Genomic DNA, 26,048 nt, shown 5'->3' with positions numbered 1-26,048 from the left:
AAGTTTGTATGGTTTTTCCAAGTTTTATTAGTAACGATATTTAAGTTTTAATGCGTATTAGCTTAGTCAAAGTCAATGACCAACTGGTGGGTAAACAATTGTATTTTTTTTTTTTTTATGGTTGCCTGCTTGAATTGGGGCAGTGTATGGAAGGCTCCATCCAGGTGTTTGACCTCAGGGCAGCAGATTGCAAAATGAACACTGCCTGCCTAAGTGGGGAGAGGCAACTGTTTAAAACGATTTTTCTCCCCAAGCCTGTTCTGGTTGGAGAGGGGGGAGAGAGGGAGATGGAGCGCTGAGAGGATTGGGGACCGTGAGATTTCTGCGCAGCCTTTTTGGGGAGTGCTGAGACTGCTAAGATCCTGGGATGAGAGGAAGAGAGGTGTTCTTCCCCCTGTTTGATCATCGGTGGTTGTGAGAGTTTAATAATCCGATTGGCCCACCATTTTCTGGTTCCACAATTCTTTCACCATCTGCCCTAATCCAACGTGAACCTGCATCTAGCAGGCCACAATGGCGGCGGCCACTCTCTTTACACCAAGAACGAATTATCACCGGTAAAAAACGTGGAGGGGAACGTAGAACACGCCAGGTTTTGGAACCTCCAGGGGTTTTTCCCACTATCTCCCATCTTGATTGGTCAGAGTTAAGGGTCGGCTGTTGGAAGCGCTCAACAGGCGGTCCCTCCCGCCGAGATTTACAGGCGATGCGCACGCGCAGTTTTAATTTTTTCGGCCCGGTAGCGGCTGTAGCGAAGGTCGCGCGGGATCTGGAGGCGGTCTTCCCTGTTTAAACGGGACCCTCTCCGTCCCTATTCTTGCACAAGGGGAGCCTGAGGGTCGCTGCGGACGCCGCGAGCCCCCAGCGGTGAGTGCGGAGTCCCGGTGAGAGGCCCCGAGCCTGCCCGCTTCGCTGCCGTGTGGGGGCTCCGTGTAGGTTTCGGGGGAAACTGAGGCCTCCCCGCCCGTGTCCCCCCGCGGAGTTTTCTTCCTCGGTCCCGAGGGGGCAGCCACCTCCGAGACCCCCACTCCATTTACTAAGAGGTTCGGGCCCAGGAAGAGCACACTCTCCTTGGGGCGGGGATTCGGGGCGAGAACGCGGGGTCCCCAGAAGAGCCCCCGGCCCCGCGCGGGGAGGCTGTGTGGGAGCGGCGACAGCGAAGGGGCCCCGGGGACGCGCAGAGCGGGGCTGGGAGGGGTCAGGGGACGGAGAGAGACACGGGAGGGGAGGAGAGGTCAGTGAGGGTCCGTGAAGAGACGGCAACGTGGGGGGGCGGGGGGCGGGTCCGCGACGGGGAGAGTGACAGTAACCGGGGAGAGGAGCGCGAGGGGGAGAAAGGGGAGAAACCCCGAGGAGAGAGAGGGGCCCGGAGAGAAAGGCGCAGGGAGGGGGTTGGTGAGCAGAAGTCGGGGCGCAGGACGGGGCACTTCAGAAGGAGGGAGTGGCTCAGGAGAAAATTTGTGGGAGCGAGTAGGGACAGAAATGGGGGTTTAGGGATGAGGGATCCGAGGGAGAAACAGCTTTGAGAGTCAGCCTTGGGCGCCGGCGGAGTCGGGGGTATAGGAAAGATAAACGGGAAACTGCAAAAACAGCCATGGGAGGGTGGAGGAAGATGCTAAGATGCATGCATAATAATGGGAGCAGTCGGAAAAATTGTGGAGATAGAGCATCTGAAGAAGAAATAGGTTTGTAGAGTCTCAGAACAGATGTTGGTACAGGAATAGAGAAAAGAGAAAGAGCAGGGGCGAGGGAAGGGAAGCAAAGGAAAAAACTAAGGTGCTGAGAAGCAGGGAAGAAGCAAACATCCATAGACAGAAGTACATAGAAGCAGGAAGATTGGGAAAACAGACCTGAAGGGTGATCTGACGGTATATGCATGATTAAGTTGTGATACATGGGATTGTGGCTTTATAATCTATTTAAAGGTTGTTGAATTGTTTTCCTTAAAATGAATTGGAAGAGATATTCAAATTTGCAGTTTATAGAGCTAGTGAATTTTATGATTGTTTGCTTGCAGTTGCAGCCCTTCTTCACTCTGAGGTGTGTGACTACTGTAGGTCATGGGTCTTTCTCATCGCCTGGAATGGCAAGTGGGAGGATCTCTGGGACAAGAAACGACTGTGAACATGTGATGCTTTTTCAAGGACTATTCAAAGAATTGCATCTCTTTTTCCGCCAGTGGATTTACCTTTTTCATTCAACATCTCAAATTTAATTCCTTTTCTGAAAAACTTATTGGGATAAATCTTAGGTTGTTGAATATCTGCTTTCCTGTTTCACCAACTTCTGAAACAAGCATTGATGATATCTTATAACCAGCATCTAATATTCTTTATTTTATTTATTTATTTTTTACTAAGTGAAAGAGGGGAAGCAAAGACAGACTACTACCAAAGCCCCAACAGGGATACCCCTGGGCAAGGCCCCTGGGGTGATACTCTGTGGATCTGTGGTCACTGCTCAGTTGCTTGGCACCTGAACTTTCTTAGCGCCTGAGGCCAGGCCATTGAGCCATCCTCAGCACTCCCAGCCAACTTCCTCAAACTGTTTTAGCCATGGCTGCAGTAGGGGAAGGGAGAGAGAGAAGGAGGAGGGGTGGAGAAGCAGATGCTCACTTCTCCTGTGTGCCCTGGCCAAAAATTGAACCTGGGACTTCCACACACCGGGCTGACCCACTACCACTCAGCCTACTAGCCAAGGCCAGTGTTCTTTGCCCAATATGAGGCAGATTCATCTTTTATAACTTTGATCATTGAAATTATTATTTTTTGTGTGTGTGTAACACAGAAAGTGCCAAAGAGGGACAGATGGGAACAGACAGACAGGAAAGGAGGGACATGAGAAGCATCAGTTCTTTCTTGTGCAGCCTTAGTTGTTCATTGATTGCTACAGCAGGGTGAGCGACCCCTTGCTCAAGCCAGTGACCATTGGGGTCAAGCCAGTGATCATGGGGTCATGTCTCTGAACCCATGCTCAAGCTGATGAGCACACGCTCAAGCTGGATGACCCCACACTCAAGGCAGTGACCTCAGGGTTTTAAAGCTGGGTCTTCCGCGTTCTAGTCCTGGGCTCTATCCACTGTGCCACTGCCTGTTCAGGCTGTTTAGCTTTTTTTGTTTTTCAGTGTGATTTGTTGAATTAGTGACTGTGAGCCAGCAAAAACCTGCTCACAGACTATTTCTTTATTATTTTAGTTGATGCACATATTTTTATAAGCTAACTTCTTTTCCACGTTTTCAGCCTCAAACATGAGTTCACCATCTTCTGTTTTTAAAATAACTCTTTTAATTTCCTGGAAAATAAGAGGAATTGTGACCAGGGAACAGGTCTTTCTAGAATAAGTTTTAATCCCAAGCTCTCACAGTATCCAGAAGTGTGAGGTGTGCAGGGTCAGGTACCCGTCAGGCAGTGCTGCTGAAAACAGCTCTGGGGGAGCAATGCAGGCACCACAGGGACCTAGATAAAGATGCCATATCCTGGGCCCCACTGCAGACCTGCAGAACCACAACCTCAAGTGGAGCCGTCACCCCAAGGGATCTGTGTGCTTATTTATGCTAAACTGTCTCCACTTATTTTGGGTTAGATCACTTGAGGGACTTTAAAGAAGGACATCACCTGAGCCCTCTCCCACAGACTGGGAGAGCTACTCTGGGTGGAGCAGGATTGTTGTTTTAATGAGCTGTTCCTGGTGATTCTAAGGGGAGCCCAGGAATTATCAGGAAAGTTCCTGAATTTGTTTTTTGTTTTCTAGAAGAGAAAGTTTATTTAAAAGTCACAGAACTAGAAGTGGATTCAGGGAAGAAGTTTCAAAATCAAAAGAGGAGCACCTGGAGCTTAGGAAAGAGACAGGCAAAGGAGAGTGGGGTGCAGACATGCTCCAGAGAGGAGAGCGCCCGGGATGCATTAGTGAGAGTGGGGAGCAGGCATGGTCAGGGGAGGTGACAGGGTGTTGTGTTGGGTTTGGGCGTTCAGGAGAGCAGCGCCCGTTCTCATTGCTGTGGAAATGTGTGGACATCTGAGGGAGGACAGACAGGTGAAGACAGGAAAATAATACAGTGTGGTCTCCCTGCAGGAGCACTTTTGTCCTGTCTCTTCAGTGAGGAAGGACAGGAGAACGTGGACTTCTCTCCATTTTCAGGTCCTTCTGTCTGTGACTGAGGTGGAAGTGGATAGAGGGGCTGTGTGGACACCTGTGGTGGCACATTCTCAAAATGCAGACTTGACTCCTCAACATACTGTCGCCTGAGAAAACAAGCAGGAGCTGGACCAGGACAGAATGGCTGCTTCTCAGGTCAGTGATGTGTCCTGGGCAGAGGCTGTGTTTGCTTTTCCTCCTAACTTCAGTGGGTTTAGGACCTGAAACCTCAATTCTCTACTTCTGAAGGTCCTTCTAGTGAGGTAATTTCATTTTTTTAATTGTCAATATCAGTAGCTTATTTTTACTTCTTTATCGCAGAGCCTTCTGTGCCTTCTCTCATCCAGGCTCCCTGAGCGCATGAACAATTCCCACCATGAATTAGGTTCAATACGAGAAACATCCTTTTTATGACAGGTCAACCTGGGAGGCCACCCTGTCCAACATCCCTTTGGGGCTGGGTTAGAGGCTCAGTTATCAGCGAAGAAAGGAATGTAGGCTTTAGGTTCATTGTAGCTGCAGGATCAGCTCTCCGGTGCAGGATTTAGGAAATGCACCTTCTATGGGTCAGAATGCCTGAGGAAGTTGTGACAGAGAAGAGCAGTTAGAAGGTACTTACTAGGTTGCTGAGAAAGACTTGCTGTGTAAAGGGAATATTAAGGAATAGAATGTGGGGGGTACATGTGGTTGGACATTTTCAAAAATTACTTTTTTTCTATGATCATTTTCAGATACTTTCCTTATTCATGTTGTTTGCCTACAGTGTCACAGCAGATAGCCCTCCACGAATATAACCTTGATTTCATTATATTTCCTATCGCTTTTAAATTGTACCTAGTTTCTTTATGTATGTCTGAGCTGTTTTTTGTTCTTGCTTAAGATGTTTTTTTTATTTTTTATTTTTTTTAAATTTTTTACAGAGGAAGAGATAGACAGGGACAGACAGACAGGAACGGAGAGAGATGAGAAGCATCAATCATCAGTTTCTCGTTGCGACTTCTTAGTTGTTCATTGATTGCTTTCTTACATGTGCCTTGACCGTGGGCCTTCAGCAGACCGAGTAACCCCCTGCTGGAGCCAGCGACCTTGGGTCCAAGCTGGTGAGCTCTTTGCTCAAGCCAGATGAGCCTGCGCTCAAGCTGGCGACCTCGGGGTCTCGAACCTGGGTCCTTCCGCATCCCAGTCTGACGCTCTATCCACTGCGCCACCACCTGGTCAGGCGCTTAAGATGTTTTTATTGTTATCAGGTACAGAAACTTCTATAAATGTTTATGCAGTTTCTGAGTATTGGCCAGCATTAGTTTCTATTTTTTTCTTTCTTTTTTTTCTTTCTTTAAATAATTGTAGGTTACATTTGAAGTAAACCTTAGGGTCTGCTCTTCACTGTATGTTTCACAAAGCAAGCTCTCAGCAAGGAAAGAATTATCTTGTTCTAAGATGATGTATGGTAAATTTGGGGTTGCTATGCATCTTATTTCATGAGAATAATAAATTCCATTAAAATTTCAACTCAAAGTCATGTATGCATTTTTCCCTGGTGTTTTCTTTTCTTCTATTCAGGAGTGTGGCACGTGGAGGGGAGACATTGGAGTCATTGGTAAAAAGAGAGCTTGATAAACATGTGGAAACAATCCCCGTCCCAGAACTCCCGAGTGAGAATCAGCATTTTTAGAAAACTGCAGTTCACTGTTGTCTATGTCCAAATTCAAAAAGTACTTACGCTTCTAACTTGCAATGACTTTTCCAGCTGAAAAATAATACACAGCTGTTCAGGAATGACACAAATACAACACTATCAAACCCACATGCCTGTGTTAATGCCTTAACTTTAGTGATTGATTTTGGGGGGAGAGAGAGAGAGAACCATGAATTTGGTTTTTCACTTATTTATGAATTTATTGATTGATTTCTTATGTGCCCTGACCAGGAATCAAACCTGCAATTTTGGCATATCAGGATAATGCTCTAATCAGCTGAGCAACCAGGTCATGGTAATGCCTTAATTTAAAACTTCATCTACTTGAAAAGTTAAGTCTGTGTAGTGCATTTGTGGACATATGTCATCCTCTTTACTCAGTGTTAGAAAATATGTTAGAGAATATTACTGTGTGGAAGATTTAAAAAAACAAAACGAAAGATGACAGAAATTTTTTTGATGAAGAATATTGCTGCCTAACCAAGTGGTGACACAGTGGATAGAGTGTTGACCTGGGACACTGAAGACCCAGGTTTGAAGCCCTGAGGTCACTGATTTGAATCCGGTGTCCCCAGCGTCTGTGGAGGCTTGTGGACATTACCCCATGGTTGCTGGAATGAGCTCAAGGTCCCTGGCTTGACTATAGGGTCACTGGCTCAGGTGGAATCCCCTGGTCAAGGCACATATAAGAAAGCAGTCAGTGAACAATTAAAAGTGATGCTCTGTTTTCAACTAAAACTGTGAGTTGATGCTTCTGTTTTCTTTCATGCTAGTTTGTCTGTCTCGGGCTTTCTCTCCCACACAGAGGAAAAATATATATTGCTGGGTGAAAATGATTTTACTAGACATTTTCTTCTAGGACAAAACCACTTCTAACCGTTTTCATATTGGATGACATTATTAACTAGGACTGTGGACCTTAGGTAACGTGTCCTTTCTTTCAGAAACTATTGACATTCAGGGATGTGGCCATAGATTTCTCTCAGGAGGAGTGGGAATGCCTGGACCCAGTTCAGCGGAAACTGTACGTGGATGTGATGTTGGAGAACTACAGGAACCTGGTCTCCCTGGGTGAGGATGACTTCCTTCCTGAGTGTATTCTTCACCTTAAGGGTTTTTTCTCGTTAAGGGAAATGTGGAAGCTTCTGCCTTGCAGGATAGATTTCAGAGATTTTCCCTCTGGAAGCAAATATGGTGGCGGTGTGCTGTTATAGAAACAAAGGCTTCATGATGCACATTAATCAGAATTCAGTGTTTGAAAACTTACATGTTGTCTAGAATAATTAAGGGCTATCATAAAACAGTATTCTGAAAAGTTATTTTCTAGAACATTGTACCATATCTTCTCACCTGGGCACAAAATTAATTCGAAATTGTAGAGACTATTCAAAATTCATGTTCCCTTTTTTTAAATACTGATTTTTTATTTAATTGTTTTTTCTCTTTTTTACAGAGACAGAGAGAGTCAGAGAGAGGGATAGATAGGGACAGACAGACAGGAACGGAGAGAGATGAGAAGCATCAATCATCAGTTTTTCATTGCAAGACCTTAGTTGTTCATTGATTGCTTTCTCATATGTGCCTTGACCGCGGGCCTTCAGCAGACCGAGTAACCCCTTGCTCGAGCCAGCGACGGGTCCAAGCTGGTGAGCTTTGCTCAAACCAGATGAGCCCGCGCTCAAGATGGTGACCTCGGGGTCTCGAACCTGGGTCCTCCGCATCCCAGTCCGACGTTCTATCCACTGCGCCACCACCTGGTCAGGCTGTTCCCTTTTTTAATAAACATGTTTTGCTTACTGTAAGTCAGTCCTGGTTCTCTTTTTGAAGCAAATGTAGGAGTACTGGGATGTAAATTGAAAAAGACAGTATCCTTCCAGCCAGGTAGGTGGGATGAGGAGGCAGGTGACACAGGTGAGAGATCTAAAGGTCACGGAGGAGGCCAGACCTTACAGTGTGGTTGGGAAGCTGCTGCAGTGGAAAGGGCTGTGAGAGGCCCAGGTGTATCCCTGTTGTCATAGAGGGACAGCTGGTCTCCAACACGTCCCGTGCTCCTGCATCCTCTCAGGACTCTGCATTTGCTCCAGTGACCTCCGTCATCACATTAGCTGTGGGGGCTGAAATCCTCCCCTTGGACTCTGAGGGCCGCTGTGGTCTGGCTCCTATTCTGTTGCTTTGGGGACCTGGGAAACCTGTGCACCTAGCTGAGGAATTACATGATAAGCTGTTTATTCTCATTTGGAGTTTTTGAAGGAGGTGGTTGAGATTTTGAAACTGGGTGCAGAAATCTCAGGAACCCTGGGGACAGATGTCATGTTTTCAGGTTTGTCATTTCTAATCCTGTGGAGGTTTTACTCAAGACCCTACAGAATGTAGACTCAGTGGTTTCATCACAACACAAAGCGTCTCTGCAAACTGCAAAGATCTAATTTTTTTTTTTTTTACTTTAAAATATTCTTTTACTTAGTATAAACTATCACTAAAGGTTTTTGTTCTGGAGCCTGGCAATTTTGCTCAATGGAAGAGCATTGGCTTGGTGTGTTGATGTTCTGGGTTTGATACCATTCAGGTTATACAGGGGAAGCTTCTGCACCCTCCCCTTCACTCATCTCTTTCTCTCTCTCTCTTTGCCTCCTGCAGCCAGGGCTCAATTAGTTCTAGTGGTTTGTCCCTGGGTGCTGAGGATGGCTCTGTAACGTCTCTACCTTGGGCGCTAAAGTAAGCTCACTTGGGAGCATGGCCCCAGATCGGTAGAGCCTCAATCCCAGACGGGGATATTTATGTGGATGTCATCTGGGCACATGCATGAATCTGTTTCTCTATTGCCCTTCCTCTCACTTTGAAAAGAATAAAATATTCCAATCTGAACTTTTTAATTGTCTGCGTTAAAAGGGTTTTATGTCTCCATGGATCTCATAGAGTCCTTCAATAAGTTACTGCCATAAGCCACCTTAGAGTGTTGCCCAGCAGGTAGGAAAGTGTCCACTGTTACCTGCTTTCATCATCATCGTCATTCTGTAATTTTTGTGCAGTTGAGAGCTGCCTGGGACTGTGTCTTTTTCTGTTTTCACTTTTTGATGAGCTCTTTGTCAGATCTATGCTTTTGGACTCAAAAGTGCCGGTACAACATGCAGGGTTGTTCTCTTTTGGTAAGAAGTGGAATACAGCATTATTGGGCACTTCATTTTTAGGAAGTGGCTTTGTTCGTTAATTCAAGTTTATTTCAGGGAAAAATGGTTAGGTTTTTTATTTGCTTTCTCAGCATGTTTCTTTATCATGGTGTACTTAATCTGAAATGTTTAAAGATTAAATCTTTCCTTATTTTACAGCTTTTGAATTGTTTATTTAGAAATAAATTTTTTAAGTGGATTACAGCCTACACATTTTTGTAAGCATAGCTGAAATACATTGAAAGATGGAAAATTTCTCGTGTCATTTAAATGTCTTTATTACAATTACCCTTTACAATTAATTTTGAATAATCTGAATGCATTATCTAAGGAATTTTTCTGTTGTATAATGTCATGATGCAAACTTTTTTTTTGTGGGAGAGACAGAGTCAGAGCAAGGGACAGATAGGGACAGACAGGAAGGGAGAGAGATGACAAACATCAGTTCTTCCTTGAGGTTTCTCAGTTGTTCATTGATTGATTTCTAATGTATGCCTTTACTGGGGGGCTACAGCAAACCAAGTGACCCCTTGCTTGAGCCAGCGACCTTGGGCTCAAGCTGGTGAACCTTGCTTAAACCAGATGAGCTTTCGCTCAAGCTGGCGACCTTGGGGTCTTGAACCTGGGTCCTCCACATCCCAGTCCAGCGGTCTATCCACTGCGCCACCTCCTGGTCATGCATGATGCAAACTTTTTGATGTTTAAGGGTACACTCAGTTACAAATTAGTTATATAGAAGGACTTTTTATTACTGAAACTTTCATATAATTTTCAAACTTCTGGAGATAAACTTTATGTTCTTGGTTTGCATTTTTTTTAATTCATAATTTATTATTTTGAACTAATTTCAGATGTACAGGATAGTGATTAGACCTTAATATACTATACAAAATCTGAAAGTATTCCCCGTGATATTTCCAGGACCAAGCACAGTTATTAAACTGTTATTTACTGTATTCCCCATGCTGAACTTTACATCCGTGGACCATTCTGTAACTACAAATGTGTTCTTTTAAACTGCTTTACCTTTTTGACGTAGTCTTCCAACTCCCCTGCCCTCTGTCAGCTATCACTCTAGTCTCTGTACCTGTGAGTTTCTTTCATATTCTTTAGATTCCAAATATAATTGACATCAGATGGTACATGTGTTTCTCTGCCAGACTTATTTCACTTAGCACAATACCTTCTATCTGTGTCCATGTTTCTGCAAATGCTGCAGTTTTATTCTTTTTTATCATCTATTTATTTCTTCACATTTATATTCACATCTTTGATATTTCTTCTTTGTTTTTAGATGAACCTGATCTTTTTTTCTTTGTCATAAGATGACATTCTACCTTGTTATGTTTTTTTTTACCAAGAGTGATAGCAAAAAGAGAGATGACAAGCATCAACTCGTAGAAGAGTCACTTTAGTTGTTCTCTGACGTTCTCATAAGTGCTTTACTGGGGGACTCCAGCCGAGACAGTGACACCTTGCTTAAGCCAGCAGCCTTGGGCTCAAGCTAGTTATCATGTAATTATGATCCCATGCTCTAGCCGGTGACTTTGATATTATTATTTTTTTCTTTCTTTTTTATTTTAAGTGGGAGAATGTTGGGCAATCCAATATATATCAGGTGTGAAATAAGTGAGTTAGGTTTGCTCACTTGTATTTTGCATTGGCATGGGATAGTACCAAGTGTGTAGTCTATGGAAGGCTGAGGTGCTTGCCCTCAGGGCAGCAATTGCAAATTGAGGATTGCCTTCCTGCTTGGGAGGGGCTATTGTTTGCTAGAAAAAGATTTTTTTCCTACAGCTTGTTTTGGTAGAAAGTCAGAGAGAGAGAGAGAGAGAGAGAGCAAGAGAGTGCACTGAGGGCCTTGGGAGCCCTGCTGAGGCTGTTGGCCTGTGGGCTGGGGAGCCCTGAGAGGGAAGCGGTCTTCCCAGCCTGTTTGCTCGTCCGCCGTAATGAGACTTGAATAAACAGGATGGCCCACCATTTTCTGGCTCCACAGTTCCTTTACCATCCAGTGAGAACCTGCATGGCCATAGCAGTGGCCATTGTTTCTACAGAGAGAGAGAGATGGTCAGGAAGGGAGAAAGATGAAAAGCATCAACTTGTAGTTGCAGCACCTTAGTTCATGGATTGCTTTCTCATCTGTACCTTCACCAGGGGGCTGCAGGCGAGCCAGTGACTCCTTGCTCAAGCCACCGACCTTGGGCTCAAGTTGGAGACCATGGAGTCCTGTCTATGACCCCACTCATAAGCTAGTGACCTCAAGGTCAAACTGGTGTCCCTGCTGTCCCCTAGCAATGGACATTGGGGTTTAGAACCTTAGTACTCAAAATGTCAGGCTGACAGTCTATTCATTGTGCCACCACCTGGTCAGGCTTGGTGACCTTGCTCTTAAACTTTTGAGCCTGTGCTCAAACCAAAGGAGTTCAGGCTAAGGGCAGAGACCTCAAAGATTCAGACCTGGTACCTGAGCATCCCAGGTTGACACTCTGTCCACTGCACCACCACTGGTCATGCTGTTTCTGTTTTTGATCCTTGTCTTCAGTACTGCAGTCTCTGTGTGTTTGAACAGTTATGTTATTTAAAGTAGTCTTTACTTTATAGTACTTTATATATTCATCATATACTGCTATTTCCTTGTCACTGTCATCAAAAACGAACAGTCTTTCAGGGAGAAGTGAAGCAGCAGTTCACGGAACATACAGCATCACCATTTCTGTGTTTCTTGGAAAGAAACTGGTAATTGGGAATTTTTTCAGCATAGTACTATTGTGTGCTTGGGTGTTTCAGCAGATATTGTCAGTAATTAAAGTATAAGTTTTCATTCCCCTCTGATGTGATTTTTTTAATTGTTACCTTTTTTAGTCTTGCTTTGAATATTTAACCTGCCAGCAGAGTACCTAAATGTAATTTTGTAAATAACTGCTGGTTTGTCCATTTATTCTGTGTCCTAACTGGACATTTATTTTGTATCTTTCAGTTGTGCCATCTGAAGACAACCAGACCTTGGTACAAAAGCCAGGAGCAAAAGATTTCTTCTCTGAAATAATTCTGGTAAGATATAGAGGGTGTGGTTTTCATAATGTAGACTTAATGAAAGCCTTGGAATTTTTGGAAAAGTGATGAGGAGAAAGGATCTTAATATGAACAGAACTAACCTGGGAAAATTATATTTTATTGTTATTTATTTAGAAAGGAATGGGGAAAGAATGAGAGTGACAGAAAGAAACATTAATCTTTTCCTGTATGGTGATTGAGCCTACAGTCTTTGCATACTGGGATGACAGTAAAACCAATGGTGGGTTTAGGTCACGGTGCGACAATTATTATTTTTAATTTTTTAAATGTTTATTCAACTCTGGCCTGTTAACTACTCAGTTGGTTAAGATTGTTGTACTGAGACTGACCAGGTGGTGGCGCAGTGGATAGAGCATCGGATTGGGATGTGGAGGACCCAGGTTTGAGACCCCGAGGTCGCCAGCTTGAGCGCGGGCTCATCTGGCTTGAGCAAAAAAGCTCACCAGCTTGGACCCAAGGTCACTGGCTCAAGCAAGGGGTTACTTGGTTTGCTGAAGGCCCATGGTCAAGGCACATATGAGAGAGCAATCAATGAACAACTAAGGTGTCGCAACGAAAAACTAATAATTGATGCTTCTCATCTCTCTCCGTTCCTGTCTGTCTGTCCCTATCTATCCCTCTCTCTGACTCTCTCTGTCACTATAAAAAATAAAAAATTAAATGTTTAAAAAAAAAAGAGTATTGTACTGAAACAAGGTTGTAGATTTTATTCCTGGTAATGGCACACAGGAGAAACAGCCAATAAGTGAATGACAGGGTTTAACAACAAAGAAATGCTTCCCTTTTTTCTCCTCTCTCTCTCCCTGCCTCTCTTTGTCTCTCTGAAAATAAAAAAGAAATTAAGCCCATCCTGGAGAAGTCATTTGGTTGGAGAGTTGTCCCAGAGCTCGGACGTTGCTGGTTCGATTCCTAGGTCAAGGCTCATACAGGAGCAGCTCAAAGTTCCTGTCTCTTTCTCCCTGGCTCTCTCAAAAAAGAAAAAGAGCACTTATTGCATTGAATTAGCAAAAGAGAATAATAGAAAGAGATGGAGAGAGAAAGAAACATCGATCCACTGCTGTGTATGCCCTAACTGGGAATCAAACCAGCAACCTCTCTGTTTGGGATGATGCTCTAACCAACTGAGCTGTCTAGCCAGGGCAGAAAAATTATCTGCTTCTTTACCTCTCCCCATCTGTCTTTTTCTCTCTCTGTCACTCTCCCTTTCACAACCGTAGCTCTATTGGTTGACTGAGTTGGCCTACAGTGCTAAGAATGGTTCCATGACCTCTCCTCCAGGTGCTAAAAAAATGACGTCATTGCTGAGCACTGGAGCAAGTGGCCCCAGATGGACAGCACATTGCCCCTGGTGGGCTTGCCAGCTGGATCCCAGTCGGTGCACATGTGGAAATCTGTTCCTCAGCCTTCCATCCTCTTGCTAAAATAAAAAAAAATACTTTAAAAAATTAAGATCAAAACCTATTCTTTACTATTACATATTTTTGAAATGGAAATATAAAAAAGTTAAGAACTTCTGTAATATGTGGAGTAAATGATCATTTGATTTGTTTTAAATGCTGAGATTGAACTTTCAATCAATACCTTCTAACATTTACAGATTTATGATGTGATCAATTTAGCAATTCCTTTCAGAAGGCATCCTTATTTTTTCATCAGGAAATAATGCTCTTTTTCATTTCAATGTCTATAATATTCATAAATTTTGGAGCAAATTGTATACAGTTAAAATGGTTCAATAGTTATCATAAAGTAGTTGTTGTTCATGTTAAATGAAATTATACCTTTCACTAAAGACCTTTCTGTCTTCAATGATTACCAGAGTACACCTAATGGAGACAGAAGTTACCAATGCAATGAACACTGGAAAAACCAAAATGAGAAAACTTCATTTCCAAAGGACCAATATGAACATGGAAAAGTTTCTGACCAAATGTCACATTCTGATATTCATCAGGTTATTCATCTTGTGGATATAACAAATGAACAAAGTAAATGTGTCAAATCTTTTAAGCAATCTTCAGATCATACTGAAGATGAGAATATTCATCCTGAGGAGGTAGCTTACACTTATAATTTATGTACAAGAGCTTTCAGTGAAATATTTAATGTAAATAGACTTAAGACAGTCCATAATGAAGGAAAACATGAATATGAAGAATGTGCTAAAACATTTAATTGGCATTCATGCCTTACTACAAATGAAAGAAATATTCACAGTGCAGTGAGGTCTTACAAATGCACTGAATGTGGTAAATCCTTTAGCCACTCCTCAACTTTTATTAACCATCAGAAAGTTCATACAAGAGTAACTTCTCAGAAATGCTTACAATGTGGCAAAATCTTTAAGTGGAACTCACAGCTTATTATACATCAAAGAATTCACACTGGAGAGAAACCATACAAATGTAGAGAATGTGGCAAAGCCTTTAGGCAGTCTTCAGCGCTTACTGTACATCAAAGAAGTCACACAGGAGAGAAACCATACAAATGTAGAGAATGTGGCAAAGCTTTTACCCAATCCTCAACTCTTACCATACATCAGAGAAGTCACACAGGAGAGAAACCATACAAATGTAGAGAATGTGGCAAAGCCTTTACCCAATCCTCAACTCTTGCTAACCATCAGAAAATTCATACTGGAGAGAGAACTCATAAATGTTTAGAATGTGGCGAAACCTTTATGTGGATGTCACAGTTTACTACACATCAAAGAATGCACACAGGAGCAGAACCATACAAATGTAGAGAATGTGGCAAAGCCTTCAGGCAATCCACAACTCTTATTATACATCAAAGAACTCACACAGGAGAGAAACCATACAAATGTAGAGAATGTGGCAAAGCTTTTAGCCATTCGTCAACTCTTACTAACCATCAGAGAACGCATACTGGAGAGAGGACTCATAAATGTTTAGAATGTGGCAAAACCTTTATCTGGAACTTACAGCTTACTGTACATCAAAGAATTCACACAGGGGAAAAACCATACAAATGCAGACAGTGCGGCAAAGCCTTTAACCATTCCTCAGCTCTTACTATGCATCAAAGAATTCACACAGGAGACAAACCATACAAATGTAGAGAATGTGGCAAACCTTTTAGAAGTTCATCAAATCTTAGTAAACATCACAGAGTTCATACTGGTGAGAAGCCCTATCAATGTCAAGAATGTGGCGCAGCCTTTAATTGCTCTTCACACCTTACTCGACATCAGAGGATTCATATTGGAGGCAAGCCTTACAAATGAAGAAAATGTGGCAAAACCTTTGGCCAGTCCTAAAACATCACTGATGGTCAAAAAGCTTATATTGGACCTAAACCTTACATTTGTAGGGAGTGTAATAAGCTTTTTGCTTGGTAGGGGAATCTTAGTAAATAATCAGGAGAAGCAATGCAAATATGGAAGCCATGGGAAACCTGAAATGACTGCTTTCACCTTTCTGAACAAGAGAATACATACCAGAGAGGCACCTTACAATTGTAAAGTACGTAACAAAGCGTTTTATCTGCATTGAAAACTTGCTGAACATTGCAGAATTCATGATAGACAGAAACTGTAAAAATGTCAGTAATTTGGCAAGACCTTTGTTCATGCCTCCTTCAGCATCAAAGAATTAAGCCTTAAAATGCAATTTTTGTTCCAAAGTCTTTCTTGGTTTATATCTTATTCAACATATAAGACAGGATAGAAGAGTAACAGACATAAAGATCATTGGAAAGCTTTACACAGTATGCAAACCTTACTTAATACCCCTGTGAGAAGTAGAATTTCTCCAACCTCAGGGCTTTCACCATATTACACTCTTAGCTGAGTTCTCTGCCTAAGTTACCAAATCCTTGATTTTTGGTTTATTTTTAACAATCCAGTGTTAACTTGAGAGCACTGAGCAATCTGCTGATGGATTATATAAAAGGCATGTGCTCTGGGTTCTGCTTCTGGCATTCTGCCTAGTCAGGGCACCTATGGGAGTTGATGCTTCCTGCTCTTCCCTTCTCCCTTCTCTGTCTACTTTTCTCTGTTTTTAAAATAAATATTTAAAAAATATTATTTAAAGAAGAGAAAATATACCTGACCTGTGGTGGCACAATGGATAAGGTGTCGACCTGGGAACACTCAGGTCCCCAGTTCAAAGCCGTGGGCTTCCCTGGTGAAGGCACAAGGAGTTGATGCTTCCTGCTCCTCCCCCTTCTCTCTTCTCTGTATAAATGAGTAAATACAATCTAAATCATTTTAAAAATAAGAGAAAATGTTATTTTACATGAAACATGCTCTGCAGAAAATTATGCTCTAGTGAGAGATCCAGTCATGGATGGTGTACATATAATGGGTTTGAGATAACCATGCTCATACTTAGCTGACCCATGTGTTATAGGTGACTGTTAACGGAGTCAGTATGTAGAACAGTTTGTAGATACCCAGAAACTCATTCTGGAAACTTGTTGGGCACGTTAGAGCAGGCTTGATAGGAAACTCCAGTAAAGATGCTTCCCTTTTATGTGAACTACTTAATTGCTTTACTTTCATTTCTGAAAATTTGGGAATTCCATAAAGGTAAGTGAAATAAACCCAGCCAACCTCTGCCTTAAAGTCAAAAGGGAACATGGTGTCCTTAGGGTGACTGTGCACAGTCCACACCTCTAGTGTGTGTTGTAATGGTCCCATTTAACACAGATTACCCTTCTTCCTCGGGAGTATGTGCTGCACTCACCCCCTCAGTTCACTAAAGCCTTGTGGTGGCCTTAGGACAGAACGTGTTTCTCCCGTGTAACTTCCTGTTCACATCAGGCACTTTCCATCTGTTGAAGGAGGTTGGGAGCTGACCAGGTTTGACACATGGAATCTAGTACAGTGGTACCTTGACACACGAGTTTAATTAATTTCATGGCCAAGCTTGTGTCAATTTGCTCGTGTGTCAAAATTTCACCATTTAATGGAAATGCAATTAATCCGTTCTAGTCCCCCAAACCCACATGAATTTTTTATATGCTTTTAAATAAGAAAATATACTTTATAAATAATATAATATATACATAATAGAATGTAAAGAAAGAAACAGGCTTATGAAGTGTATTTACCTTCAGGGTCAGGCGAAGATGCTGGCAGAGGGAGGAGACTGGCACAGGAAGATTTCATTTTGTGGGCTATCACTTAACTTACTCTTTGCACACAATGCTACATTTAATTGCAAAATTTAACACACTATGTATGACGTGTAACTATCACTAAACTTAGTTACTATTTTTTTACTTTGCTTAATCATTTTCTTCACTGACTTGGCTTTTTCGCCACACTTTCCTCACTTTCACTTAGAGGCCATTTCAGGAAAAACCTTTCCATCGAAGTTTGTTTCTTCCTCTCAGAATGTTCAGCAGGCCATCTATGGAAGGTGGCGGAAGCTCGTGATTTAAATATCCACTTGTGACTTAAAGCAACGATTCCCGGGAGTGCTTGTCTCAAATTGCTCATGATTTAAAGTGCTCATGTGTCAAGGTACCACTATTTTTGCTGAGATATGGCAGGTCTCTATCCTTAACAGGCACATGAAACAAGTGCTTCTCCCACTGGGGCATACAGATGGTCCTCCCAGGTTCTACCATGCTGGCCACACCCCAGAGACATGCTACACCTTGAGGTCAGAGGTGATGGGTCTCATATTTGGCTTCAGCTCCTTCCTCGGCCCTAAGTGATTGACTTAGACTGTATTTCCAATGCAGTTCTGGGAATTAGGGCAGGGATGGGGGTTAACAGTGATACTGACCTGGAATGTGAACCACAGGCAGATGGCCTAGGAAGCACCATTAAGAACTCTGTAGTCTGAGAGTGCAATGTGGGGTCCTGACACTGCTGGTGTGTGATATGAAGATACTGATGAGTGGGAAGGACCAATCTTTGAGAACAATTAATGGAGATAAAAAACACATGGATGGGCAGGCAGGGACCCAAATCTTTCTCTGGTTTCTGGGTCACACAGAATTTGTGGTTTGCAGTCCCTTGGTTACACGAACAATGTTTATGTCTTTCTGGGACCAGAGTCCTCTAAGCATAGAAAAGACACACTCCACCAAGATGGCTACTTTGAGTCTATCCTTCATTGCAACAATTATTTACAGAGAGCTTGTTTCTTAAACTCCTGAATATTGAGGTCGAGATGTAAAGAGTATAGCTCAAACAATTATGATAACTGGTGTCTGTTGTGGTTGTGTGAGAGGATATGGGAATAGTGGAGGATGCCCAGCTGAGGAGAAAAAAAAAGTCTGTCCCTGGCTCTGTTTCTAGGGCCCCATAGAGTCCTGCTGGCACTAATGGAAACAGTCCCATATCTGAAGGTAGAGAGGCCTCTCATTTTTATGTCAGCGTGATAAAATCCACGGAAGTCTAAGCTGAAGTTTAGCTGGCCCAACCCTCCTACAGATGGAACCCGTTGACAAAATATACCTAATCATAGCCCGAAAATGTGAAATATTTCTGTGTGAAATAGTGCTTCTCCTGGTAAGAATGTAAAATTCTCTTTCCTAGGATGGAATATTTAGATGCATGAAACTTTGAATTAAAATAATGTAATTCTGATATATCTATGGTAAAAATAGCCATTCAGTACTAACTTTCCACAGTAAGTCTTTTCAGGGTCAATTGTAAAGCTTCACTATGTTGAAGCATCTCAAGTATATGCTTTAGATATTGAAAAACTGGTTCTAAAATGTATATAAAAACAACGTAAAGCGCCAAAAGAATCTGAAACATAACAGAATGGAGGACTCTCATGATCACATTTCAAATCTTCCATAAGTTTACTGTAATAAAGGGACTTTGGGATTGGCTAAAAATAGACAGATTGATGTAGTACAATAGAAATCTAGAAATAGACCTAGACAAATACAGTTAAGTGAGTTTGACAATGGTGCCCAGACAAACCAAAGAAAAATCAATACACTTTCCATCAAATTTGCTGGAAAATTTGAATATTAAAGCTGTTTTAGAATTGATCACTTTGACATGATGCCAGTAAGCACTTTCCCATAGTGGCCACACTGTTTTCACTCCCATTACCAGTGTATGAGAATTATGGGAAATAGACACCTATGGCAACACCTGGTGTTTCTTTTTTTATATTTAGGTCCTTCTGTGTTAGTATTGGCACCCTACTTTAGGTTAATGTCCACTGTCTGATGAATTATGTGGTGCTGAGGAACATTCAAAGTCAAATGTACATTGTATATCAGTGTTTGCAAGTTGCATGTTAGACTGCTTTTTTTCTACTTTTGTCATTTTATACTTTTGTATATATTTATTTTTTCTCGGTACCAATTCATTGTCTCACTTGGGATTAACAAATATCTTCTCCCACTGTATCCCATTGTGTGGTTTTATTTTTGCAATCCGGCTGGTGTTCATGAGGAACAGTTCTTACTTTCAGTGGATTCCAATTTACCAATTTTTTCACTAAGTTTGGGGCTTGGTATCCATTTCAGGAAACCTGTGATTCCAAAGAACTAAAAATACTCTACACTTTTGCTATAAAAACTGTAATTGATTTTCTCTTCACATTTTGATCTGTAGTTTTATCTGACATTGATTATTGTTAATGGTGTAAAGTAGGAATGAAAGGTAACCTTGTTCCTTTGAAACCTAATTCAGTATCACATGATATAAAGACATGATCTCCCTACTGCACTGCAAGTTTCTCTGTGTCATGATTCAGGTGACTATGTGAGTTGTCTGAGTCTGGATTATTTTTGCTCCATTGCATGAAGTATCTGCTTTTTCATTTCTCAAACTGTAACATCTTCATCCAAATATTTGGTTCATTCTTTCCCCTAAGGCACTGTGAATTCTCAGTGGAATGGAGGTGGTGTTAGTATGACTACAAATGAGGGAAATACAACTTAAAGAGGTCAGCTTTTCTGCTGCAAACCAGTGTAATTCAAAATTGTGCAAGTACAGGATTAAGAAATGAACAGAAGAATGGGACTAGAGGTCTCTGTAGGCTGATCTACAAGAGTAAACGTATCTCCAAAACTATTTTATAGGCAGAGAGCAAAGTTTTTTGCAAAACAAATAGGTCTCAGATACCAAGTTACATTTCTACAGTAAACCAAGAATTCTCCCAAAAGTGCAAAAAATTCCTCACCAAACATTTCAACCAGCAACTTCACAAAGGAGAAGATTGCCTTTGGCAACTTAAGCAGGTGAGGTGCTGCGATGGGCTGGAAGGACTATGTCAGCTTATGATTTTGTCCCCCACACCTTGTCAGCTTGCACCTCTCTCCTACACTTCTCAAGTGTCCTTCAACCATATATGATATGGGGGTGCCACAAAGATACTAAAACTAGGTGTTTTATTGCCTTCCAACTAGACTGAGGGATGCTAATTTTATCTGAATCCTAGTTTTGGAAGTGCAGTGTGAGGAGTTTCTTTGTGTTACATGGGGACCAACAATGGACACCCAAGAGGATGTCCAACCCCCAGAACAGCAATCAATGATATATATTTGTGGAGACTATCACAGAGAAAATGAAATAAAACCCAGGGGAACAATAAGACGCAGAGAATGTGTACACAGAATAATGTACAAAAAAAGGACTAAAAGATTGGTGGGTTTTGATACTCAAAAAAATATGGACTGCAGAACAATATCTTTGTTACTGTTTGGACTTGCTGTTAATGTATAACTCTTGATTAGTATACTTATTCTTATGAATATAACTATATACAGAATTTCATTTAAAAAACATTTAGAAAAGAATCATTTCGGTGTCTTGTAATAGTTTACAAATTTTTGTTTGATTAATGAAAAAGAAATTATCTGAATTGTGAAGAGTCTTAACAATCTAAAGAGGAGAGTCTTAGCCAGGAACTCAGTGCTTTGAAGAGGCAGAAATGACTCAAAAGATTTACCCAAAAGAGATGGAGACCCTGTTTCTCACAGAAACATAAAGTCAGGTAGAAACTGTGTGTGAAGTAAAGCCTGTATTTCAGGGTCAGGATGGAGAGCTTACCTTTCCTGTAGGAGCACACTGTAAGGCACAGACAGCCTCCCACTGAAGGGGAGGGTATACTTGTCAGCAATTCAGATCAAGATCAAAGACCAGACCTACAAGTTATTGCCTATTTATTAAAACGCCACTCAAGACTCCTGTTAACACATTACAGACCAGTAGCTTTATTGCTAGCTTTACCCAGTGACCAGGTAAGTCTCTATTGAATGAGAACAGAAAAGGTTTTACATAAGTGTTAAAATTACACTTTAAAATTAAATACCCATTGCATTTAAAGTTACACATTTCTCTAAATGACAGCAATGAAAAGCTGAGAATTCTCAGGATTGGACACAAGCCTTAGAACAGCAAACAGAATTCTTGTGATACCTCCACAATGTGTTAAGGCAGGGGTCCCCAAACTATGGCCCGCAGGCCACATGTGGCCCCCTGAGGCCATTTATCTGGCCCCCACTGCACTTCCGGAAGGGGCACCTCTTTCATTGGTGGTCAGTGAGAGGAGCATAGTTCCCACTGAAATACTGGTCAGTTTGTTGATTTAAATTTACTTGTTCTTTATTTTAAATATTGGATTTGTTCCCGTTTTGTTTTTTTACTTTAAAATAAGATATGTGCAGTGTGCATAGGGATTTGTTCATAGTTTTTTTTATAGTCTGGCCCTCCAACGGTCTGAGGGATAGTGAACTGGCCCCCTGTGTAAAAAGTTTGGGGACCCCTGTAATAAGGAATGGCCAACTTGCCTAAGGGCTCTAGCAGCAGCCATATTCCTCACAGAAGAGCAATAAACTCACTTGAAAAACCAACAGCAGTTCTTTTTCCCCACAATTTTTCTGTCTTACTAACTTACAAAGGTACACAAACTTCATCCCAAATTCAAAAAAATTTTATAGGCTCTCCACATGTCACCTCAGCCAAATGTACAAGACTTGTTAAATATTTTATTCATTTTAGAGAGAAGGGGGGAGGCGCATAAAGCATCACCTTCTATATGTGCCTTGACCAGGCAAGCCTGGGGTTTTGAACCAAAAACCTCAGCATTCCAGCTGGATGATTTATCCTCTATGCCAGTGGTCCCAAACCCCCAGGCCACAGACTGGTACCGGTCTGTGGGCCATTTGGTACCAGTCCACAGAGAAAGAATAAATAACTTACATTATTTCCATTTTATTTATATTTAAGTCTGAACGATGTTTTATTTTTTTTAAAATGACCAGATTCCCTCTGATACATCTGCCTAAGACTCACTCTTGATGCTTGTCTGGGTCAGTGATACATTTATCCGTCCCACCCTAAAGGCCAGTCCATGAAAATATTTTCTGACATTAAACCGGTCCATGGCCCAAAAAAGGTTGGGGACCACTGCTCTATGCCACCACAGGTCAGGCAAATGCACAAAACTTAATCTTGCCACACTCCTGCCTCTGCCTGATCAAGACATCACACATTCATGTTCAGACATTCTTGATTTTTGGAGCGTTTTTTTTCCTCCCACATCACAAAAAAAATTTCTGCCTAATGCAGACCACACTTGGTTTATTCATGGCAGCCTTTACAAATAGCAAGGAAATGGGTAGCTGGGTATGCCATAGTCTTCTTCCACCAGACTATCGAGGCCAAGTGTCTTCTGCTAGAGACCAAATCCCAACAAGCAAACACCACCATAAAACCAACTCTTTGCTAGACCCAACTATAGCTTTTAGTACACCCTTACAAAACAGGTGAGGATTAGATATCCCCACAGCTGAAAAAAAAGGGAGTTGCTGCTTCTCATTTCATCTCTCTTGTTCCTGTCCGTCTGTCTCTGTTTCTCTTTCATTAAAAAAAAACATTTGAGTGGTAAATATTGTGTATTGTGTCCTAAAAAAAGTATCATCTATTTTTTTTAATACAAGGTTACTTTGCTAACTCAATCTAGTTCCTCTTTATGTTTATAAAAATTTTAAAATCTTCAATAATTTTGAAGTACGTTTCCTTCCTTCCTTCCTTCCTTCCTTCCTTCCTTCCTTCCTTCCTTCCTTCCTTCCTTCCTTCCTTCCTCCCTCCCTCCCTCCCTCCCTCCCTTCCTTTTCTTCCTCCCTACCTTCCCTCCTTTATTCTTTCTTTTTGAGAGACAGGCAGGAGAGACAGAAACATCAAGCTGCCCATCTATAGTTCCTGGCCAGAGAATCAAACCAACAACCTCTGTGCCCCAGAATGATACTCCAGAGCTATCAGTCCAGGGCTTAATTTTTCTTGATTTCCTTTTTTGTGTGACAGAGACAGAGAGAGGGACAGGTAGGGACAGATGGACAGGGTGAGATGAGAAGCATCAATTCTTCATTGTGGCCCCTCAGTTGTTCACTGATTGCTTTCTCATTTGTGTCTTGACTGGGGGCTATGGCAGACCTATTGACCCCTTGCTCAAGCCAGCGACCTTGGGATCAATTTGGTGAGCTTTGCTCAAACCAGATAAGCCCGTGCTCAAGCTGGCCACTTCGGGGTCTTGAACCTGCATCCTCTGCATCCAAGTCCGACACTCTATGCACTGAGCCATCGCCTGGCCAGGCTCTCTTATTACTGCTTTTGCTGCATCTGAGAGATTCTGATAAGTTGTGCTATCATTTTTGTTTGTCTTTCTATATCTTTTGATTTATTTCTTCTTTGACTCAATCATTCTTTATAAGTATGTTTAATTTGCACATTTTTGTGCATTTAGTTTTTTGCAGTTGAATTCTAGTTTCAAAGCCTTATGGTCAGAGAATATGCTTGGTATAATTTCAATCTATCTGAGTTTGTTGATGTTAGGTTTATGGCCCAGCATGTGGTTTATTCTTGAGAATGTTCCATGTACACTGGAGAAAAATGTATATTCTGATGTTCTGGGATAAACTGTCCTGTAGGTGTCTACTATGTCCATTTGTTCTAGGGTTTCATTTAAGGCCAATATTTCTATATTGACTTTCTGTTTGAATGATCTAAAGCCATCAGTAGTGTATTGAGATCTCCAAGTATAATTGTACTTTTAGATCAGTTAGTAGATGTCTTATGTATTTTGCTGCTCACTGGTTTGGTGCATAGATTCTAAGAAGTATATGTCTTCTTGATACACTGTCCCCTTTATCATTATGAAATGACCGTTTTTGTGTCTGGGTATGTTTTTTGTCTTGTAGTCAGCATTGTCAGACATGAGTATGGCTACATCTACTTTTCTTTGGATATAATTTGCTTAGAGAATCGTTTTCCAACCTTTCAGTTTGAATCTATTTATATTCTTGTAGCTTAGATATATCTCTTGAAGACAGCATACAATTGGGGTTTGCTTCTGGATCCAGTCTGCTACTCTGTGTCTCTTTATTGGTGAGTTTAATCCATTTACATTTAGTGTAATTATCAGCACTTGAGGATTTTTTTAAATTAATTTTAATGGAGTGACATTGATAAATCAAATTCAAATCAAATTCCAAATTTTTGGAATTTGATAAATTCCAAAAAACAGTTTTGGAATTGCTTGGTTATAATACCTGCAACAACACATGAGATCATTCACATCCAGGTATGTGCTTTGGGAAGAAGATTGTTTATGAGAAAAATGTTTATGAATTTGCACCTAGAGTATAAATTGCAAGTTTTGTCATTAAAAATATACTAATAGTAATTATAAAATAGACTTCAGGTGAACCCTGGAATGTATAAATATGGAATGTACTTTCTTATATTTTTTAGTACAGGTACAGGAAAAATGCATAACACTGAATAAAGTTTAAAAGTTTAAACTATTATCATCATCTATGCATAAAAACTAGTTCATTGGATAAGTTTTAGAACAAAATACTTCCCTTTCTCAAAAGCACATATTCAAAATAATAGGACTTCAAATATACAAAATAATGCTCACCTTGTGAAACACATTCAGTAATTACAAGTCAACTATGGCCTTATTGGTATAGGAACAGAATCATATACCAAGACATAAAAAAATAGACACTTTAGAGTACAGGTATGTACTGTATAAGGTGAGCAATGCTGCCTAAAGCAAATCATGGTTCTTAAAGTTAGTACTTTATTGAGAGGTGGTTATTTAAACTCACACATAGAGCTCATAAAAGCTAAGCTTGTAAACCACAAATAATGTTAATCCTCAAACATAGCACACAACAATGAACTAATAGCCTACATTACTGGATTTCACAGGCAATCTGTCTGTCTTTAAATTTGTCCATAAAGATGAGACCATAGGCTGGTTGGGTCTCAGGAGAGGTCAGCTTTCTGTGCTATATGCCATTTGCTATCACTGATTTTTTATGTATATTCTTAGAATTTTCTTTTTTTTTTAATTAATTTTACTAGGGTGACATCAATAAATCAGGGTACATATGTTCAAAGAAAACATGTCCAGGTTACCTTGTCAATCAATTATGTTGCATACCCATCACCCAAAGTCAGATTGTCCTCCGTCACCTTCTATCTACTTTTCTTTGTGCCCCTCCCCCTCCCAATTTCCCTCTCCCCCCTCCCCGTTACCACCACACTCTTGTCAATGTCTCTTAGTCTCATTTTTTATGTCCCACCTACATATGGAATAATGCAGTTCTTGATTTTTTCTGATTTCCTTATTTCACTTAGTATGATGTTATCAAGATCCCACCATTTTGTTGTAAATGATCGGATGTCATCATTTCTTATGGCTGAGTAGTATTCCATAGTGTATATGTGCCACATCTTCTTTATCCAGTCTTCTATTGAAGGGTTTTTTGGTTATTTCCATGTCTTGGCCACTGTCAACAGTGCTACAATGAACATGGGGCTACATGTGTCTACGTTATCAATGTTTCTGAGTTTTGGGGGTATATACCCAGTAGAGGGACTGCTGGGTCATAAGGTAGTTCTATTATCAGTTTTTTGAGGAACCACTATACTTTCTTCCATAATGGTTGTACTACTTTACATTCCCACCAACAGTGAATGAGGGTCCCTTTTTCTCCACAGCCTCTTCAACAT

General features: G+C 41.3%; 2 protein-coding genes and 1 pseudogene across 2 annotated transcripts in view; 2 read left to right on the top strand and 1 right to left on the bottom strand.

The window, feature by feature from the left end:
* Window positions 1–26,048, bottom strand: part of LOC136399327 (zinc finger protein 420-like) — a 375,158-nt gene that overhangs the window by 312,318 nt on the left and 36,792 nt on the right. The gene's annotated exons all lie outside the window — the stretch shown is intronic.
* LOC136399350 (zinc finger protein 85-like) lies at window positions 737–15,462 on the top strand. Its single transcript, XM_066374432.1, has 6 exons — window positions 737–867; window positions 4,139–4,291; window positions 5,696–5,787; window positions 6,776–6,902; window positions 11,976–12,049; window positions 13,893–15,462. Exons 3-6 carry the CDS (start codon window positions 5,755–5,757, stop codon window positions 15,318–15,320), a joined length of 1,662 nt encoding a protein of 553 aa, XP_066230529.1. The 5' UTR covers window positions 737–867; window positions 4,139–4,291; window positions 5,696–5,754; the 3' UTR covers window positions 15,321–15,462.
* LOC136398229 (DNA-directed RNA polymerases I, II, and III subunit RPABC4 pseudogene) lies at window positions 20,361–20,744 on the top strand (annotated as a pseudogene).

This window comes from Saccopteryx leptura, chromosome 3, assembly GCF_036850995.1.
Source record: "Saccopteryx leptura isolate mSacLep1 chromosome 3, mSacLep1_pri_phased_curated, whole genome shotgun sequence".
Taxonomy (NCBI): domain Eukaryota; kingdom Metazoa; phylum Chordata; class Mammalia; order Chiroptera; family Emballonuridae; genus Saccopteryx; species Saccopteryx leptura.
This window is presented reverse-complemented; position numbering and strand designations above follow the sequence as displayed.